Source organism: Hirundo rustica, chromosome 3, assembly GCF_015227805.2.
Source record: "Hirundo rustica isolate bHirRus1 chromosome 3, bHirRus1.pri.v3, whole genome shotgun sequence".
NCBI classification, from domain to species: domain Eukaryota; kingdom Metazoa; phylum Chordata; class Aves; order Passeriformes; family Hirundinidae; genus Hirundo; species Hirundo rustica.
Genome location: NC_053452.1, coordinates 67,232,496 through 67,254,224, shown reverse-complemented (window position 1 = coordinate 67,254,224; position 21,729 = coordinate 67,232,496). Strand labels below are relative to the sequence as shown.

The window sequence follows — 21,729 nt, the reverse complement described above, 5'->3', positions numbered from 1 at the left end:
GGCCCCGGGGCCCTCAGGCATCACATTAGATAAAGCTCTGGTTCAGGGTGGTGATAAGATTTTTCTCCAAAAATGTCATCAAGGTTAACTTTGTCCCAGCAGACTTTCCTTGAAGCTCCCATCACTTCAGCTTTATAAAGCATCAGGTATTTGATCAGCATTTAGCATAAAACCAGCAGGAAGTCATAATGTCGGCATAAAGAGCTTATTGTAGTGAGCTTTGGGGAAAAAAATAATAATAAAAAAAGTGATTATGTCCACACCTGACCCACTGCAAAATTTTATTATATTGGGTGACCTGCCAGAGGACAGATCTGATATAATTGTCTGTGGAGCTTAGATTTTATGCCAGTAACTTATATGAACTTATCTGCTTATTCCAAGGAGAATAAAGAGATAGTGATAATAAACAACCTAGTGAAGGTGTTAGGATGACAAAGGTGCTTGTATTGCAACTGCAGTAGTATTCTCTTCCTCTAAGGAAAGCTAAGAAAAGTTTTCTGGTGCCTGGCAGGAATAACGAAAAGGGGGCATTCTCATTGTAATTAAAAAAAAAAAAATTCATTTTAATAGAACAAGAGCATTAGTGCTTGATTTATTAATTTTTAGTTCTATATTTCTTAGTAAAAGAATCAAGAAAAAGTAGACATAGTGAATCTTTAGTACCCCTTCGTGATACAAACAATATTCAAATTTCTTGCAGGTGTAGTTTGCATTAATTTAAAAATCTAGTAATATTCTCAATATCCTAGCTATGCATCTGTGTTACAAAGCCCACTAAGGCTTTAGTTTTGAAAGCTAAAATATAGTAAGCTGTTAATGGAATTTATATTTGTGCTCCAAAATGATTTAAATGAAGTCTTGAGGGTAACCGCAGTCCCTGGTGAGAATTTTCTTTCCTATTAAAGCTGACCTGGACAGGACTTGGTTTCAAGCCACATTAAAATTGTCTAGAGAAAAGAATCTCTGTGGGAGAAAACACACATTCTTCTTGTCTCCCTGCCTCTGGCCTGCCTAGCATAGCACTGCATCTTAGTCATTAACAAGGGAGAGAAGGAAACCAGTACTTCTCAGTTCTGGAAAAGAAAACCACTAAAGAAAAAATACACTTACTAGATTCCACAAACTAATAAAGAAACGTTTGTTTGATCACCAACAACTTACTCCTGACCTCATGAACTGGAAAATATTTTCTGTTGTCCTTGGGTAAGTTTTGTCAGTGGATTGTTTCAGAGTTCCTTAGGATCCATGGAAAGGAGTAACTTAAAAGGTGACTTGCTTGGATTTTAAAACTTTTATTTATTCAGTACACTTCAGTTTGCTATTATTTAGCCCAAGCAGAAGCAAATAGCTGCCAGTAAAACATGAGCAATAAGCTTTCTGTGATGTTCCCTCTACATTGTTAGCATTGTTAGCACCTGCATTAAATTCTTGTTCTAAATCACTCTCCGGGACCTTCCTCAGTTTCTGCACTAATAGAGTAGGAAAACTGGTAGAGAAAAGCTATAAATTGATATACACAACTCCCCTCAAAAAAAAAAAAAAAAAAAAAAAAAAAAAAAAAAAAAAAAAAAAAAGGTTATTAGCATAAATCTTTTCTATCTAATTGATATTTTAAGGTACATTTATTTTTGCATTTACCTGGCTTGAGGTTACTAAAACTGCTTTATAAGTCCAAAGCTGAGATTTCCTAAGTAAAAACTTGCCTGCTAAATACAAGTTTTCTTGCTAAATTTTAAACTGAATTCTTGCAGTAAAATGTATGAAGTTATTTAAAATAGTATGTATAGCATTATTATTGTACTACTTTTTAATGATGATGTAAAAGAAGGAATACTGATGGAATACTTTAACTGTGCAGTGCCAGCCACTTTGTAACTGCTATCAAAGTTTAGGAAAAAGAGATCAGCTTCTTTTTAAAAAGAAATTGAAAAAAAACCAAAGTACTTGGGAAAGTATTGAAGATGAAAAGGAACATAAGTTTTGTGTGCAGTTTTTAATGGTGGTAACTGATTTTCTGACAAAACTTTAAAAAAATTACGCATGATCATGTGCTATTTTTGTAGAATTATAAGAATCAAATCAATTTTTCAGAAAGCCAGATAACTGCTTGAACACAGAATTACCACTCTGGTAACTTACATCAATCTTAGAAGGTGATTTGAACTGTCTTGCTGGTAGATTTGAAAACAGTGTGAAATATATCCAGTCACTGGCCATATGGCATGCATCCGCCCTCCAGCATGAAAGCCAGTATGTGGCACTAATGTGTATTTCAGAAGCAAACTAACTTCCAAATGGCTGAAGGATGCCAGCCAGCTGCCTGCATGGACTGAGAGAGAAACCAAAATGCAAGCGGAGAACACTGCTGAAATCCTTGAAGTCTTCCGTGCCTTTGCACCAAATGTTTGCCTTATAGAGCTCTGAGCAAAACCAAACAGGGAAGATCATAGATATCTCTTGCACTGCCAAATATTTTGTGGTCTCTGGGAGCTTGAGAGTTGAACTATGAGACCTGTGTGGTGTGTGAGAGGGCTGGAAGGCATTGTTTCAAGTCGGGAGGCAGTGACAGCGGTGCTGGATCTCAGTAGCCTGCTGAGGTGCCAGCCAGCCTCTTCCTTGGGGCTTAAAAAGGACGACTGAAGTGTTCCAACAGGGTCAGGTGAAGTACAAACTCCCCTAATTACAGCGCTTACCAGAAGGAGGGGAGAATATTCTGTGGAGTTTGTGAAATCAGAGTTACATTTTCTTCTTTCAAATATACTTTCCAATCTTTAAAAGTTCACTGTGATGTTCCTTTTTTTATCCTGTACTTTAGAAGCGGGAAAATAGTTTTTGTCTAGGCATTAAAAATCCTCCTAATGCTGCCTGAAGGTGGCCTGGGGCAATAAAGCATTTTCTGATCCTTTTTTTGTTTGACAGACTTTTAACTTACTAAAATACAGCTGGAGTGTATGTACTGTCGTTTAGGCATTCTTTTTGCTTGCTCCTTGCACCCAGACCTTTGTTTTTTGTAGTAATTGTGGTGATGAAATCCTTGGGATGCCTTTCTCCCATGGGATCATAATGTGTCTGGAGTGAAAGAAATATGTGCTGGTTTGCTGCAACAGTACCAATCAGACCAGCTCCAAAAATACCTGATGTGAATTCTGCTTTCGGCTGCTGTTGTTGCTCCCTGGCCAGAAACCCAACTCACTCAAGAGGTTGCTCTTTTTCCCCTTCTCCCTACACTTCCCTAGCTTAGTCCTATGACTTTCTCCTCTCCTCCTCCCTCTTTTTTGAAACTCATTGTTCTTAGATTGAAAGCAGACACCAAAGCCACCACAAACTGTTTTCTTTGGTTTGAAACAGCCATTCCTGTGCATTCTGTGTGTACGGAATGGTTTGCTAAAGGATCAGATCAGGCGCCATTCACTGGAGAGAGTAGGAAGGACTAAGACATGTGCAGGCTGAAAAATTCTTTATGAGGAGAAGTTGCACTAATTGTAGTGTAAAGACTGCTCCTGGCCTTAGAGGTCACTCAGGAGCAGGGCACCGCCAACAACGAGGCATCAGCTGTGAAAAAAGATCCCAACGTCTTCTGACCAAACTGGGCCCAGTGTAGTGACATAAAAGGATTTTTATCACTGTATTAACAATGGAGGCATACATTGCCACTTGATCAGTCCTTAAGAGCAGCTGAAAAGTTTCAATTCCCATTTAAGACAAGAGACAAGGTCACTTCTGAATCAGGTCTAGTTTTTTCAGAGGTGAATCATCATAAAGACAACTGATTTGGGTTGGTTTTTTGTTTTGTTTTTTTTTTTTTCTTTGAGCCCTGCTTAGTTTAGTCCCTAATGAAGGACGAGAATATGTGGTTTTTCCAAATAACTCAGTTCATTGCATGGTGGATTTGACTTTGATCATAATCTGTTCTTTTTTTTTTTTCAGTCTTTTAAAGGAGTCTGTCACAACTGAGTCTGTGATTTGTGCTATGAAGGAGGAGTATGAGTCAATTTTTAGAAAAACAGTTGGTTCCAAAATAATCTTTATTAGGCAAATACATCAAGGCTGTTAGGTTTTCCTCCCACAGTGAGTAACAGAAGATTTTTCAGCTTTGTGAATAAAAACCTGCAACTGCCCAAATGATGCATGTCCTCACTTTTTCAGCCATTTGGGGCTCCTTTACACATTTCATCACAAGTTGAAGGGCTTTTCATTGAAGGGCTTTGCATTCCCAGCCATTCCAGGTAAACTGACTAAATCCTTTTGTATCCTCCTAAATGATGAAACAGCGGGTTTTCAACAACAGCGTTCACTTCTCTGTGAAACTTGCTCCCTCTGGTGTTTTAGCCGAGCCAGTGCCTGATGACTTTTAAATACAGAGTTAAAATTTAATTACATTATAGTAATGAGAGCATCTGTAATCTGTGAATTTATTATAAAAACTTTCTGTATCTTACTTAAAAAAAAAAAAAAATTGTTCATAGAAACACTCAAGTGTGATTGCAGTGAATGCAAAGAGCCATATACATACCTTCCCATCTTGGTCTGAATGCCATCATCCCTATATATAGTCCTTTTATTTTACTATAGTGTTTCATTGCATTCCCAAGTTTTATGGATTTAATGAAAAATAACTTGTCTAATTTTAGAAACTTTATATAGAAAACGCTTGTTTGGGCTTTTTTATATAACGTAAAGCTATTTGTAGCTGTCAAGCTAGGGGAAAAAAAAAGGCATGTAAGCATGTAAATCATGATTTAATGATTTAAATCATTCCCAGTTCTGCTGTATTAGAATTTGGACATGTTCTTAAAACTCAAATGAGGTTGACTGGACAAAATATGAGGCACATATCATGTAGGCAAAATTTGTACATAGCAATTGAAGTGTTTCTTGCATGCCTAAGATTGTAAGTCACTCAGACGAGCTTCTTACTGCACTGTGGGGAAATGCTGCCACCTGTTTGGTTTAGCTCTCTGCACTTAATAAGCCAGAATACTTTTCCCAGTCTAAGACTCCTGCAGGCTTCTTTATATCCATTTTTGTTTGGCTCAAGCAAAGAATATTTTAAACAAGCTGGAAAGGAAGAGTTTAAACTTCCCAGGTGAGCATTGTGAAAGGTGTTTGTAGATTGGCACGTTACATGGGGCATGTTGCTGAGCTTGCAAATGACATAAAAAGTTACTGCCTGTCAGGTGAGATGGAGTGACTGATGGTATATATGTACATTAAACTGTCCCCACAGTGAAATAAAACACTCACCTAAATGAAGGAGCAAAGAAAACAGGTACAGGTTCTCGTCTGCCAGATGCTTAGATTTGCTTATTTGATCTCTTGTAATCATCTGCAACAGAAATTAAAATGAGAGCAGGAGTAGGAGTAGGAGCAAAATCAGCTTGTGTCTTTTGAGTAAATAAAATACTATTAGCTGATGCTCAGTCTCTTCTACTGAGGAAAGTAAGGTCCTTGTAAACCCTTATGCCACTGAAGTCAGTGTGAATTTTGTCATGGGACTATGAACAAATCCTTAGGAGGCATACTTCTATCAAGCTATAAAATATGGTACACAGTTACCTATGGTCAAATACCAACCAAGGACTTTTATTACCACAATGTTTCTGGTGAGCTAATCATGAAAGAGCATGAGGTTTAAGAAAAATTCCAAGAAAATTCCTATTATAAACTCTCTATATTTTTCTTTTCATAACAGCATGTGATGCTGTATTCATACTTCGTAATAATGCATTTCTGTAAAAGGATGATTGTACACGTGGAAAAAGCCATAAGTAATTAAAAAACCTAACAATTAAAAATGAACACATAAGACTTTATAGTCGTTGTCTAAAGATTCTTGAAGTCGTTATGTATAATTTAAAGTTTCTTTAAGTATAGTTACTGTTTTATTCTATCCACTAGCCCATAGACTTAAAATTATAATGGTAATAATGGTATTTTCCATGTAAGTGCATTTATCTTTCTGTACAAATACATCTTACATGCATATGTGTAATATGTGCAAATTGGATTTTGTTTTATAGCAATTTTTAACAATGAATACAGATATGAGTGAATTCTTGAGAGACTATATCTCTCAGGCATGTATCTGCTATGCTGTTGTCAGACAGAGTTATGTCTTTGATTCTCAAATGGTTACTAATGCCTGAAAATTTGCACTTAAAAAGGAAAAAGAAAATATTACTTTTACTTCTCTTTTTGCTTATCTTGAGTCTTTATGCAGCCAAAAATTCCTTTTAAAAAGCAGCTGTGATGTAGCCACTATTGCTGATTTAATTTAACATTGGTCCTGAGAGGAGTGTTTTAATGAAAAAAATGTACTTTGTGTCCTGTATCGCTATAATCTGTCTAAAACCAGCATTCATTCTAGAGACATTTCCATATTCAATTAATTTCTTCCTGCAGAAAGGTTGTAATAAAAGAAAACTCATACAACAAATGATATTAACACAAGAATCTGACGTTAATGTTCAGGTGTCAGTCCAAAAAAATAAATGAATGAGGATGTTGTCTCATTTTTGCAGAATGTAAGGTGCTGAATGTAAACATAGTGTGCATGTGTCATCGGCTTTGGCAGGAGTGGTAATTTAAAGACTAAAGGAGAAGTGGGTCTCCTTGTATGTCTGTTTTCTTGGAGCTTAATAACCAGTCCCACAATCTGGAAAACAAAAGAGCTGTTTGTGTGTCATCTGGTTTCTTCATAAATATTCAGGGAGGACTTCTGTTGCTCTGTGGAAACTGCCTCTATAAACATTTTAAATATACAAATACGAATTGTTCATGCAGTCTTTGCTTTTATAAATACTCCATCCTGTTTGGCTAAGCCACGTGTAAGTGGAATTTGACTGGCAGGACTTTCTTCCTTGCAGCCTAGCAAGGGTTCGAGTGGTAACCAGGCACTTGCTTTCTGCTTTTTCCCATCAAACTGTTTAATTGAGGTTGTTGTGAGACAGCAAGAAAATTGGAACAGAGCTGTTGGTGGTGGAGATGAATGAAAACCCTCCTGATCTGCAGCCTACCCACCCAGGAGAGCAGCGTGCCCAGGAGTGCCCGCTGCTGTAATCAGCAGGGCGGGTTCCCAGCCACCCAGAGCTAGGTCTGCCAGCCACTACAAGAAACCTGAAACACCGAATCCTGTAAAGCATGCATTAACAGAAACAGCAGCAGCATTTTTAGGATACGCTCTGTAAATACACTATTAAATATAAGAGTTACTCTATAGTCACTTAAATATTTTGAGGGAGAACTAGATGATCTTTAAGGTCCCTTCCAACCTAAACCATTCTATGATTCTGTTAATTTATATCAAAAATATAAATTGCCTTTAATTTGCAGAAGTTCCTTTGCAGCTAGTAGCTGCAAAAATCCATACAAAAATGGACTCCAAAAACCAAGAGTTCTCATCTGCTTGACGTGTTGTTTGGATAATGTTGAAATAGGTGAAGAATCAAACCAGGAGAGACAAGAATGCATAATCACAAACAGAGCACCCAGAAAAATTTCATTCATAACTTTTAAATAGATTTGTCTGGACTCTAAACTCCAAAATTCTTGCTGACAGCTTGACCAGCACTGACCTTTTCAGCACTTTAGGTATAATTTTAATTAATTTCTTCTTTTCCATTCTCCATAAGAGAGTGATGAACTCAACACACAGGCTTTACAGAAAATAATTTCATTTAGTTGTGCCATTTTTAAACATTCTTAATGGAGGCCGTACGTCTTGTTAAATTTCTGGTAAAATTTCAGCTTTTTTTCTTTGTTCTCAAGCTGATTGCTTGGCCATAAAATAATGGAGTTTTTGTGCATGAAAATGGCTTTAGGAAGTGGTTCTCTCAGCCTTCCTGTGGCAAATGAACTGGTACAAATGGGAGAGGGATAGTCTGCAATGAAAGTAGCATGAAGTCAGCAGTCTGTATCTCTTTTGGTTGGATAAGACAGACTTCTTGTTCAGGTTAGCAAAAACTGTGGTTAACAGAGCTGGGCTGCTGTTCTTTGCTGAATTCATTCCTCTTGCTGCTTACTCGTAATTTTTTCTGATGTGACCATAAGTGTCATTATCCATATCATATTGATAAACATTAACACCAGCATCACTCATTAAAACAATAGGTGGAGGTAGGGGTGCATATTCATTGGTAATATGTAATCACAGTACTTTAGGAAACTGTAGAAAGTAACTTGCATTTAGCACACCACTGCCAAAAAGGTGGGTTAGATGTTCCTAAGAGGTGGCTTTCTAGCCTCTTTTTAAAGACCTGCACTGACAAAGATCATAACAGCCTCTTTGGCAGCTTTTCCAGTGCATCAGTACCACTCAAATCATAAACCTTCTTATAATTTCTAATCTAGGTTTACAGAAGTGTGTGATTTTTGCTTCTTGACTCATTGACCTTGGTCTCAGAGGACAGATTATTCCTTTTTTTCATTTTTTTTGCCCCAGGCATGAGCTTTCCACAAGTTCGAAGACTGTTATTATTTCCACCTTGGATTTATGCTTAAACTGTCAAATCATTCAATGTTTTCCGTGAAGCGTTCCCTCCACACCCATGCCCTGACCTCTGACGCTCGCTGTTTGAGGACCGCTGCCATTTGTGGCTGTGGAACTGCACGTTTCAGTTCTGTTCCGTCTTTTAAAAGTTTTGTCTAGAAATTTAAGAAGGTTTCAATAACTAGAGGAAAGGGGGGAAAGGAAGAATAGCAGGGATCTGTGCTCCCGAGAGCCATGGTGTGACGGTTCTTGATGGTCTTGGAATGGGTGCTTTGAGGTGACGATGCCGGTGCCCGTCCCACGGGCTCCCGCTCCCGGGGCGCCTCTCACTAGATGGCACCACCGGACCCACGGACCGGGAAGAGAAGGCGCGCCGGGAAGGATGAGCTCCTGCTCAGGGAAGTTGCTCTCCCTCTCTTTCCAGTGCCCTGTGGCTGGACTATTAAGATGGAGAGCAAATGTTCACACGTGAAGGCCTTGCTTTCTCCAGCTGTGCCGGCTTCTTAGAGTTCAATGAATATGTTTATACGGTGTTTGTCTGCGCAGTCTGAATGTACCCTGATTCCTTGTCTTTTAAGCTGAGTCTTATCCTGATGGCTCCTCTTGGTACATGTTGGAGTCCAGGGCATTCCTTTGGTTGCCCTGGAGGATCGGGGACCTGGGCAGGGGGGTCTGGGACCCCGGCCCAGAGCTCAGAGAGACACTGGCTTTGATTTCAGTCCATGGGAAAAACTTCCTACACTGAGAGAAGGTTTACAGGCCACAAGAATGTGAGAAATAGTAGTTTAGCTTATCACAGAATGAGAAAATAGTAGTTTTAGGTTCCTAGCATTGAAGTGAATGGGGACAAGATGGAGAATCTGGGGCGTTGTCTCCTTCTTCTTCTTCTCCTTCTCCTTCCCTCACTCCATTGCTGCATTGACGTGGCACAAAGTAGTTAGTGAGGATTGGGTCAAAGTAAAGATGACCTTTTTAGTAATAGTGATAGACATTGGTAAGAAATAGTAAATAAGAAATACGTAGCAATTAGTATAAAAGATAAGGACGACCCAGCTCGGGTGGGGGGGACGTGAGGAATCCATGCAGCTGCGAACATCTTGTCGGACTCCGAGAGAATTGTAAGATAAGAAACAATAAACGAAGTATGCAACCTTGAAAAATCTAAACCTGAGAACTCCGTCTCTTCCTTCGGCTCGGCTCGGAGCTGCGCAGGGGAGCAAAGGACCCTGAAACCACCTCAATGTTGGGGAAAGCCCCCGACAGGTACATATTCCTGTTACTATTTCTTTAGTACGCAGGGACTGAAAATATACTTCTGCGGCCAGATTTATGCAGCTCTACAGGCAAGAACCATGAAAAGCACTTGGTATGTGTGTGATTTGAGAGCTGTATTAACAGGACAGCTAGGGTGAGATCCTGGGAAAGAAGAGTAAGGCTTTCATTTTTTGTATTAAAAAGTGATGGTAAGCATAGCAGCAGGTGGTACATCACCTACAGTCAGCGTAGTTATTGTTGAACACTACTTGTAAGTTATAAAAATAATGAGATCACAGAAAGCACACAACTGGTAACTTTGTGTATACACAGAGTAGTCGTGAACCTGAGAGGTGAAAACTTGTTGATCATGTGCCTCTTTTGCCTGTGTATCTGTTAGAGAAGTTTACCGCCCATGTAACATTAACATTCTCAATATTTTTAGCAGCATCCAGCTCTGGTCAGGCAGAAAGAGATCACATTTTCTAAAATAATAAACTATTTTCCAGTGATGACAGCTCTGTGTTCACCTTGATTTATTTCAAGGGGGTGACCATAAGGGCCTGCAGTGGGCTAGGAAAAACATGACTACTTGGATTAATAGCGGCTGCAGTGCTATATAAACACTTAATACACTGAAGGAAACATTTTAGCAGAACACACACAAAACATCACCTCTGCAAATATTTCATGGGTCATTTCCTCTTCTACTTATTTTCAACTCCGGTGGCCTATGAGAAATTTACTGCAAAAATTAAAATTTTTTGGTAGCTAAAGATAGGTCTCCAATGAAAAAAGGGTCTGATTGACTAGAAATTTTCCTAAGGAAACTAAGAGTGGATGTTGTTTCTTCTGGCTTAATATTATAAGGCAGGAACCACCACTCTCCCTCCTTTCTGAGGTGAGGTTCCCATGAAAAAGGCTGTCAGGAACTGCACAGAACCTTTAGCTATATTTAAAGGAAAGTCCTGTTGTCTAAATTAGAAGCTATTACTGCTCTGACACCTCTTAGCTGAGCACAACCCCCTTCTTCCCCTTGTGTAGCAGGGGTTAGAACCAAAGGTCCCTTATGGACAGCCCAGAACCTCAAGGCTGTGCAAATTTTAAGGGCTGGCCCCTAACCAAAGTCAGCTTCAAGGTGAGGCTGTATCATTTCTTGAAAACATGGTTTGTTAACAACTTTTCCCTGAAAACGTTTCATGCAAGCTTAAAAAGTACCAGTTCCTGACAATCCTCCACCATTTCCTATCTGGAAGAACCCCATTCAGTCTGCTCCTAATCTTCACCCTCCTGCTTGCTAGCTCTGCCTCATCTCCCACCACATCAGCAGTGTCCTGGTTGCAGAACAGTCAAGACCCCTAGGAGCACAATGCCACGGCCAGACACTGGCGTGACTTTTGCATGTAGTATTATTCCTACTGCTTACTGAGGTCCGTGGACACTGAAAGAGAAATCCTGGCTGTTTTCATACATTTTCTGTTCTTACTGGTGTTCCCAAATGGCTGATTTAACTGCTCCCACAACCGGAGTTAGCCCCACTCTGCATTCCCTGCTCCATCTCATCCCAAGCTTGCAAATCCCTTCCTTTAGAAAAGGGTAATAACACAAATAAAAAAAGTCATGAGAAGCACATGTATGTGGCAAAGTCTGCAGCCTGACTTCACCGTGACTGCTGACACGTGACACTTGTAAATTGTCTTGATGTGAGTAGTTTGAATGACCTTCCATAGTTTTATATACACAAGCCTTGGAGACGAAATGTCTTTTCTTCTTTCTTTGCCTTCTGGTTTTATATTAATGTTTATATCAATAAGTATATACATACCAATATAATGCATATAACATCCATAATACATATCATATACACACATATATTATACATATAATATAATATATATATATCAAGATGTATTTATATTTATTTATAGCAATGTTTCCCCAGTGCACTATAAAGCAGGAAGGAGGCAGCACAGGATCTGTCGTTATATTTTAGAGGAAATTATTTCTCAAAAGAATTCACCTCCTTGCTTTACATTACCGTGCTAGTTGCAGTGTAACAGATTAGATTTATCAAACTGTATGAAACCAAACAATTTCTGATGACACTCTCACAGCCCATGGACTGAATACTAAACTCTTGCAGAGGTAACTATCCTTTGCTGGACAAACATTCAGTTAAATTAGTCTGATTCTCCAGATCCTCCCTACTGCACTGTGTGAAAAATTAAAGTGAATAATCTGCAGGTGGAAACACCTGCTTTGTTCCATTGTCAAGAATGTCTTCTGATAGGATTCATGCAACACATTTACATATGCCTGGAAGTAAAAGACTGAAAGGTGGCATAGTGATTGCTCAAGGCAACAACCCACTTTTTTTCCTCCAGTTAAAGATTTACATTGATTGTTATATAAGTATTGCCATGGTATTAATATTTACAGGAAGACAACCTGTCACTGGGAAATCTCCATCTTCACCTATACTTAGACTGCTGAAGTTACTGATCCTTATACACATATTTGTCATACAAACTTGGCATAGAAGTATATTTGAGATTTTTCTTCTATGTACATTACCACTATTTGCACTCAACACCTATTTTCCCAACAATTTTTGCATACGTAGATGCCTGTTAAACTATTGTCAATTCATACATCTTTAAAATACATCCACTGGTAAAGACATCCTAAAAAACTGCAAAACAATTTAGGATGGAAGGAGGAAATTGTTTTGTTCAACTGAATGCAGCTAAGTAGGTGGGAAATGGGATCTATTCAGGATGCTGCTGCAGTCTAATTTGGCAGGAAGGGAAATATTCAAGTACCTTTTTATTTATGAATCTGATGAAGGTTACTTGAGTCCATTGGCTTGTGTGAAATGTGATTTTATGCTTGGTGTGGAAATGAAGTACATAATGAAGAAATAAAGTACAATAGATAGATATCTTACAATGACACACAGACTGCAGCTGCTGATAAACTAAAAATCCTACTCAGCTGTCCTGCTCCATCAAGAAGACATTACAGGTAATCCCTGCTTCTGAGATCTCAAATTAAAATAGCTCTGGGGGAGAGATGAAACTCTTTTTGAAGCTTTGAATGGATCAGCTACTCTAAGGCACTTCTTGCAGTAAGAAAGAAGCTCAAGTTCTCGGAAATGTTTTTCCTGGAAGCAGCAGCATCATCTACCTCTTATATTTGCACATGTACACACTATCACACAAACAGAAATACATGTATATATGTGTATTCAAGAAAAGCAATATTTTTTCTTAAAACAAGAAATAATCCTTTTCTGTCTCCCAAGACACTGTGCACTGACAAGAGCAAATGGCGTCAATTCCAATCTCTGGGTCTACAACTGCAGACTTTCCAAATGGGTTCAGATTGACCAAGAGCTGTAAGCAGACTCATTTTACTTCCTACATAATAATATGCCACATGCACACTTCAAGAACAATCTCATGCGCAGTGGGAAACTGCAAGCAACAAGTACCACAAGAATGGGGTAGGGAGAAGAACTTCCATGTAAATTGAGGCATTTAAAATTGTATCAGAAAAACCTATCAGAAAATAAGATATTACAGAAGAGTGTGACCAGGGGAGATTTGCGAAATTTACAAATTTCAGAAATGGCACAGTTTTTCTAAAGAATTTCTCAGTCTTTCTAAAGAATTGAGACAATTGCAGAAAAAAGCTCAAAATATTTTATATCTGTCACTTCATTTTTGCTCTTATGACATTTGCCTCTTCCTAACTGCCTATCTTCCAGGACTGTCATCCTTTTATTCTGTTTTTAAAAGTTTTTATATCCTGAGGGAAGGAGAGGATGATTTATCTCTTCCTGTTGCTCCCTATTCCTGATATCTGCCTCATCCCAGGACTCCAGAATGTAACCATATTTTTTGTAGTAATTCCTGCGTCACCCGTCATTATTTTTTTTTATCTTGCTTAATGTTAACATTTCCTTCCCTCTGTCTCTCATTTTGCTTCTGCTGCTACTAGAACGCACACTTCAGCTTAAATGAAAGGCAGAAAAAGATAATTTGCCTGATGTAATTTTAACCAGCACCCCCTTTCTCCTCTACTTATTTTCATTAGATGAAATTCTAGTTCTTTTGCAGAATCCTCTGTGATGAAGTTATTTTTCTTATGTTTCTGTTGAATGTCATGATAGTTGTTAGATTAGTTTATTTAGACAGGAGAAGATGACAGCAACAATGGTCAAAAAAATGTCTCTGTCACTCTAAAAATCTGAAGTGCTATAAGACAGTGGATAGGAATATACAATGAATATAGTTGTCTTTATCATTACTGATTGTATCATTTATTGCAGCTCCACTCTGTTAATCAAATTAATAACTGTAACTTGCAAGCCAGCATTAAGACAAAAATTAGGGAAGATCTATAAGTTCTTTCTCATGGCAGAGCTGCAGAGAATTTGGCACAGGTATAAGTAGCTAAGCTATCACATTGCTTTTGAATTTAAAAGAGAGAAAAGTCACATTCCCAAATACTGCTTTCATTGTAAGAGATTGTTAGTTGTTAAAGCCACTAAATACAAGCTACAAATTGGCAGTATAAAGTTTTATTTTTCTTGGCTGAACTCTAGGGATTTTTTTTTTTTTTTAATAGCCTCATACTTCTCTGCTTAGCTAAATTGTATAAATAGTGGATAAATTATTTTTAATTTAATCAAGTAGGTGCCCCTTAGAAGCAGTAACAATACTAAGAAATACACTGTTCCTGTGTTTTAGTTCTGGACTAAAACCTTGCCAGAAAGGTGCCTCTTGAACATTTGCCCACTTTCTAATCCAAATAGCAGTTAAGGGATGAAAACTGCAGTGTCCTGGCAGTGCAGATATACAGATACCGTGTCCAGAGGAGTCCAGAGCCAGTGGGTGTGAGCTGACCCTGCCAGGGAGAAGCAGTGTAATGCAGAGCACAAGAGAAATCCATAATTTTCTTTTTTTTCCCACAAATATTAGAACATCAAACTGCATACTTCAATAAAGTAATTCTGTGACTGTAGTAGAGGAGGGTCTGTTGGCTTAAGGACTGGATTATTATCCATGCTGGAAGACGTGACAAGCATTGTACAGCCCCTCTCTGAGTGTGGTCTGGGGGGTTCTGTGTTTCCAGCATTTCCAGCTACATAATTCCCATCACACTTGCTATCACAACCCTGTTACGCACAGTTAAACTTCAAGTCAAGACAATGTCAGATAAATGTCAGATTAAAAGTCAGATTAAATTTCAGATTAAAAGGGCACATAAAGAAAAAACAAACTCCAAACTGGACACTAAAGGAACCTCTGATAATGTAGACAGAGGGAATGATATTGCTTTGAAAATACACCAGGGCTTTGATCTGATAAGAGGCTCTGGCAGGACCTTAATATGTGGTGGCTCTAGACAATTCATTTAAATTGCTTCTATTTCTATCTTCAGCTCAAAAAGCATATATTTTTTTCTGAAAAGATACTTGGTGGCCTGCAAAAGCAGTAATTGTTTTCAGAAGTGTATTTAGAAGATTATTATAAATCCCTACAGAGGTTAGTTGATCATTTGCTGTTCCACTCTATATTTCAGAGATTTGAGATAAACTTCAAGTTGTTTAGTAACAAGAATGAAAATCGAAAAAATTGCATTTGTTCTATGATAAAATATACGTAATATGTTCCAAAGTTGTGTATGAAATGCTTAGATATTCACTTTCCTGCTCCACATCATTGGATTAAGTTTTCTCATAAAATCACAGGGGGTAAATATGTTGATTGTTACATTGTTTGTACCAGTTTCAATTTTCCTTGTTTCAATTTTCTTTTATTAAACACTTCTTTCTATTTTGTGTAAGTGTTCACACTGCAAAAGAGCCAGAGGTTACTAATGAAGGCTTTGGCATGCTTGAAGGTAACTGAAAACAACAGAGAATTTGAGGTGAAAGTTGGAACAATTTTTCTGTTAATGTTTTGTTTTCACTGATTTATGGGTATGTATTAATATATGTCAATATCCATAAGGCTGTATGTTAAGTGATATTCATAAGACAGAGAGGAAAAAAAAAGTAGAGGTTTTATTTTAGGCAGTGTACAGATAAGAAACTGTCAGTTGGATCTGGCAGTGACCACAAGTCCCCCACTTTGATACACTGAATTTGTGGACCAACAAAACTTTCCTGAAGTTTGCTGATATTTCCATTTTTAAGAGTATTTTCCGATTTGGATGGCCCAGAAGCATTATCAAGGAGGTTTTACAGGCTAGAGAAATTTCTTATTTGCCAGAACAGTGTTATTCTGATTAATTACTTCTTTGTTTTTCAAGAATGGAGCTGTATGACAGTTGCATAATCACTTACTTCTATTAACTCATTTTTGCTTTCCTCTGTTAACTCTGATAAAATGATTTCTTTTCCTGTTTCTCACTGGTGCTTTGCTTAATAGTTTTCTTATTTTTATTGTTTGTTTGCTTTAGAAAAACATTGTGAAACATATGCCATAGTGGGAAAATAGGCTTCATTTGTCATTAGAAAATCATTCCATTTGATTTTGAAGGCTTGACCCGATGCTATTTCTCCATCACATGTTAAAGCTTCCACAATTCTTTCTGCCAATAAGGTGCCTGTGGCTCTGCTATATTCCTCAAAACTGGCTCCTGCTTTGGGTCAATGAGCAAGTTTTTTGGCTTTTATTTTATTTGGCTTTCAATCAAATCTTGCAAACTTTGGTGGTTAAACTCGTTTACAGGTATGAGTTTGTATTCAGCCAAACTGTCCTCACCAGATGCAATAGTATGTTAGGAATTAAGTCTAACTCTGCTTTCCTGGGCCATGCTGCCCTAATTACAGTAGAGTATGCTTTAATGAGGATTCTTCTGAGCTGCCTCTGCCTGATATGGCAAACAGCCCGGAGGCAAATTTCAGATCCCAGTGTCAAGAACTGATTCATTGCTTGTCTGCAGTTAACAGCTGGGCTTCAGGGTCTAGATAGAGAGCTAGAATAAGACTCTCTTTCAGCTCATGTATTGAACCCAGAGTTATTGACCTTTTCCAGTGCAGATGTAGCTCAAAGGCCAAATATAACAGATTTGTCACGTAGAAGATACTGCACAGATTATGGAGAAATAAGACAGTTTTTATTAAGTTAACTCAAAGGCTTTAAATTGCACATCAAGTAATAGTCACAGACAGTGGAAAACATTTCAAAGGATAGAAAAACAAAGAATGTCCAGGAGTAAAACAGATCTTTTTGTCTGAGAGTGATAAGAGTGATAGGTCACTGGTTATATTAATGAACTTTGCCATCTTTATTTTAATTGTTTGAACCTATGAGAGCTAATGCCAAGCCTACTTTGTTTGTGCGTCCCCCCCGCTTCTCATCTAATGTTGTACACTTTCCAAAACACCAAAAAAGAAAAATTGTCATAGCGTAACATATGACTTATTGCCAGTTATAATGTAGAGGAAAAAAATGCAGTTTCTGCTCCTAGAAACTGTATTGCTCATCCCAAACAATATTCATGCCTCAGGAAAGAAGGAGGGAAAACACAACAGGAAACCTTTCATAAATCTGCTTTGTTTAATCAAAAATATCATTGTTCTTGGCTAGCTCTCAAGGCAAATGTCATGGCATCCCATAATACCAGCTGCAGGAACAGGCTCATATTCCCCTGGTAGGCACTGTTACACAGCCTGACCTTAATACAGCGAAGAACTGGGAGAGTGGCCTGGTTGTGAGTTGGGAGATTTTGTTTGAGACTCTCCTCAGATATACCAGTCCACTTTTTTGGAAGAAATCTGTCAAGTCCTAGTACAGAATAATACATTTTTGCCTCGTGCCTAGTTCCAGGGATAGCAGCCAATTTGAAGCTTCTTTTGGAAGACTTGTGTTCCCTGCCATCTGTAGATGTTTGCATGTGTAGTGTATGTAATGGTGTTATGTTTAGCACCCAGCATCCTTAAGTCTTTCTTTGATACTACTGTTTCAAATATGCGCATTCTCTTCCATTAAATAGCTAAAGTTCAAGTGGTTTAAATCGTATTTTTTCAAACTAGAGAACAGCATTACTCACATACCAGAAGGCTAAGTAATGTCTGGGATTTATTAAATCATTCAGCAAAGTTGACCACAGACAGTTGCATATAGAACAAGTGCTGGAAGAAAAATAATCTATGATGATGTTCATTATATTATAACACACACAGACTGAGAGCCAAATACTTGGTATCATTTCTGTCTCTGCAATTATTATATTTCTTTTTAAACCTTTAACTAGCTTGACAGTTTTGGTTATAGACTGTTTGAGCACAGAGGAAATATGTAGGGAAATTTAATGTTAATTTGACATCTTGTTAAAGCAGCTGTGGGCTCTAACAAGATGAATATTTATTGGTGACTTTAATGAATAGGTAACTTTTACTGCCAAGTTAGTGTTGTTGCACACTTAAAAAAATCTTACATTCCAAGTGTATTTGCAAAATTCTGTTGCTGTTTTATTTGGCAAAAAAAGAACATTATTGAAGCTCAAATTGGAACAGGGCAGGGTTTTGCATCTGTTCCTAGTATTCCAAATACTTACGAGTCTTTGCCAGTTTATCAACCTTCCATAGATAAAGTGCTACTTGAGAAAAATGCAAAAATAATAAAATGGGTGCTACTGATCAGTCAATGCTAATGTAAAGTATCAGAAGTGAACAGGTGTTCTTTGGAATTTTAAACCCTTACTGCATTCTAAACATTTAGCTCGTTAGCCCAATCACAAACTGAGTATCCAAAAATTGAGCAAAGGCAAAAAGAAATAATTATTTCCTGCATTAAACTATAATCTGAAATTTCTTTGCTATTAACTTTTATGAGCTAAAGAACATCTAACAACATAATTACGAAAATTCCTAAAAGAGAAAAGTCATGCAAACTTATTTGTGCTACAGTGAGTCCTCTTGGTTTATATTATGTTACAGCTCAGAGAAAAGTTTAACTTTGTTTCACCTTATTTTAATTGTGTTGTTTGCACATAAAAGGATATTCATTGTGTGGATTAAGTGGTTTGTGAGCAGGATTGGATAACATAATTATGTTTCCATTTTTTTTAGAAGACTCTGGGATGTATTTCCCAGAAGTGAAAAATCACCCAGACAAATATTTACGAAGATGTCCCGAGTCTGTAAAAAAGTGGCTGAAACAACTGAAGAATGCTGGGAAGATTCTGCTGTTAATTACCAGTTCTCACAGTGACTACTGCAGGCTTCTGTGTGAACATGTTCTTGGGTAAGTGCAAAGTCCCCTTCAAATTATGTCTGCCAAACAGCAACTGGAGATAAGCCTGAGTTATTGGGAAGCTAATTTGAGTTTTGTTTATGTATGGTGAATCATTTGGTTCGGGGTTTTCTGTTGGGCCCCTCTCTGGTAAAGTACATGAGACAAAGTAGTCCATCTGTGAGCCTGTGAGCTGTATCTGACCCACAGCACATTTATAACCTGCATCTTTTTGGAGGCATGGGATGAGATTTGGAGGCAATGATGGGATCGAGGATGCCAGGGAATTACCTTTCAGGCAAATATCCTATACACCATCTGATTCCTAATTTTATTGTAAACTTTTTTCTAGACTGTCTTATTTGAGCTACTTCACTTATTGCTTCTCCAGCAGTGATTGCAACTAGTAGTACTGTTGCATTTCCTTGTAGTAAATCTGCAGGAAAATCTTACCAATACTTTTTCCCATTAATGGTTTTCAGAAAATGGCTGTGCATGAGAAATGTGCTTCATCGCAGCAGAAAAGATAAAACAGGCAGTTCATTGCACTTGGCAGCTGGTTGAGATTGTAGTTGCTGATCACAACAGCTGTATTTAGCATAATGTTAAGAATATGAAGTCAAATTCAGTGAAATTCAGCAGAAGTATCACTTACATAGAAAAAAAACAATCAATGATCCAAAAAGTGAGGTGAGTGACAGAGTGAGACGATTAATTTATTATTAATCAAAGAAATAAAGCAGTTCAATATGAGCCTACCATGGCTATCAGGATATGCCAGGGAACAGCAGGATGAATACAGCAACACTAAGAAAACCACGAGTAAGGTAGAAGACAGAGCTGTCTTCCAAAACCAGTCCTGCCAGTATCACTTCTCTTTTGTACTCTTTAGGCTAAAGGCATCAGCTGTGCCAGTTCTCAGTGCTTTGCATGAATATTATACTTGCTCATTTGAGGGGCAAATCTACCTCCTAACAAAAAGCAATTCTCCTTTATGAGCAAGATGCCTGTGAATTAACTCTTTTGTGTAAATCTGTCTAGTTATTTCCTAAATGAAAATTTGGTATAAAAGTAAATTCTTGGCCACATAAAATGATTTTGGCTTTCTGTTCCTTGGTGAATAGTGTTCAGCTGTTTAAGGTAGCTGTAGAAATCCTGCTGGAAGACAGTAAGCAAGATATCAGAAACAATCAGTTGCCTTTCAAAACACCAAAAAAGATATCCTGCTAGAACGATGCTGCTTTACTCTCTCTTTCCACAAAAGTACAGGATGTTCTACAGTATTTATTTCAATCATATTTTCTAGTGATTCATGTAGTGTGGTTTTCAAGTAGCTTTCGGAGAACTGAGTACTCCAGTGTCCACTAGACTTTAGTGAAATGGGGTTATTTTCCTGAAAATCTAAACTTTTTAGTGGTTTGGTTTGTTCCATGCCTCTCATATCAGACAAAAAGACTCTACATACCTGTGCTGCTTTTTGTTGTACTGGAATCTAGTTTAGGTTCACACCTATTATCTCTGCCCTTAACTTTATTTGACCAGGCTGACTGTTCTTTATTCTTGGCATCAACACTGCATTTTATTCTTGATATCAACACTTATGAATTGCACCTACATAGCCCTTTATTAATTTCTGTTTCGACTCCTTTCAGTTGATCAGTATGATACTGAGAAGCCCCAAATTGTATAGTATGAAATAAAAAAACCCACAATGATAAATATGAAAAACAGAGATACATGTGAAATTTCAGGCTCTTACTCCTAATATCCTTACCTTGTAACTGTTTACTTTCTTGCACTTTATTAAAGAAGCTCCTTTTTGGCTAAGAAATTATTGTCTTCATAAAACCTGTGTTGGGAAATTCATACTAAAGTGTATCATTCACCACTTTGTGAGCAAAATATCCCAATTGTGTTCCTTAATTAGAACACATTTTGGTAGGGAAAGGAAGCGTAAGCAAAAACTTCATTTTGAAATGAAATGAGAACTGTTTCCCAGCCGAAGCAAAGACATACTGCTGGGATCAGTATATAAGGCATGTAAACCTTAAAAAGCAAGTGCCAGTTCATTCACACAGCAGCATCATGGTGTGACTTTTCAGGCTTACCTACCACGAGGATGCTGTCCAGTTAATTGAATATTTAAATGTTGGCAGGAGTACGCCTAAAGATGAGTCAATTGTCACATAGTCACTGAAGCCAAGTGTATTTCACCTTTTCAGGAATGCTAGCCACCTAAAAGTGAGGAACTTTTTGAAGCTGGCAATTTTGTTTCCCTCTGTGGTTAGTGGAGGGAAACCACTGGGCATTATCCTTCCCAATTCATTCTGCGATCTAGAATTATGTCTGAAATAAGTGGGATGAAGTACCTTTCACCAATGTGGGTGTTTCTCCATTGGCTCTGTCTGTGGTGTCAACCACTATCTGGATTCAGAGTGCAATTTTTAGGAGGTTAAAGTTATCGTACATGTGTAAGATACATCCTGCCCTTTGTGCTAGCTACTTACTGTAACCACAGGCCCCTCTGCCAATCACAGGCAGTAACTGAAACAGATTTGCTTTATATATAGTGTTACATTGCAATGTAACAGAAAGTCTCTCATAAAAACAGTAGCTTTGTACATGAGATTGAATATATTGTTTCAAAAAAGGCCACAGATAACGCATCTCCTCACACAAAGCAGTTCTTCAACAGATCAATAAAAACTTACCAAATCTTCGGAAAAGTCTGTT

At 37.8% G+C, this 21,729-nt stretch overlaps 1 protein-coding gene across 2 annotated transcripts in view; it reads left to right on the top strand.

The window, feature by feature from the left end:
• The window catches only part of NT5DC1 (5'-nucleotidase domain containing 1), a 126,957-nt gene that overhangs the window by 63,543 nt on the left and 41,685 nt on the right, over positions 1-21,729 (top strand). The window contains exon 7 of one of the 2 annotated variants that reach the window (XM_040058220.2): positions 18,837-19,008. In XM_040058220.2, coding sequence (XP_039914154.1) covers positions 18,837-19,008 — 172 coding nt within the window. Of the gene's footprint in view, positions 1-18,833; positions 19,009-21,729 lie in introns of both variants that reach the window. The other variant, XM_040058218.2, reaches the window with a different exon arrangement.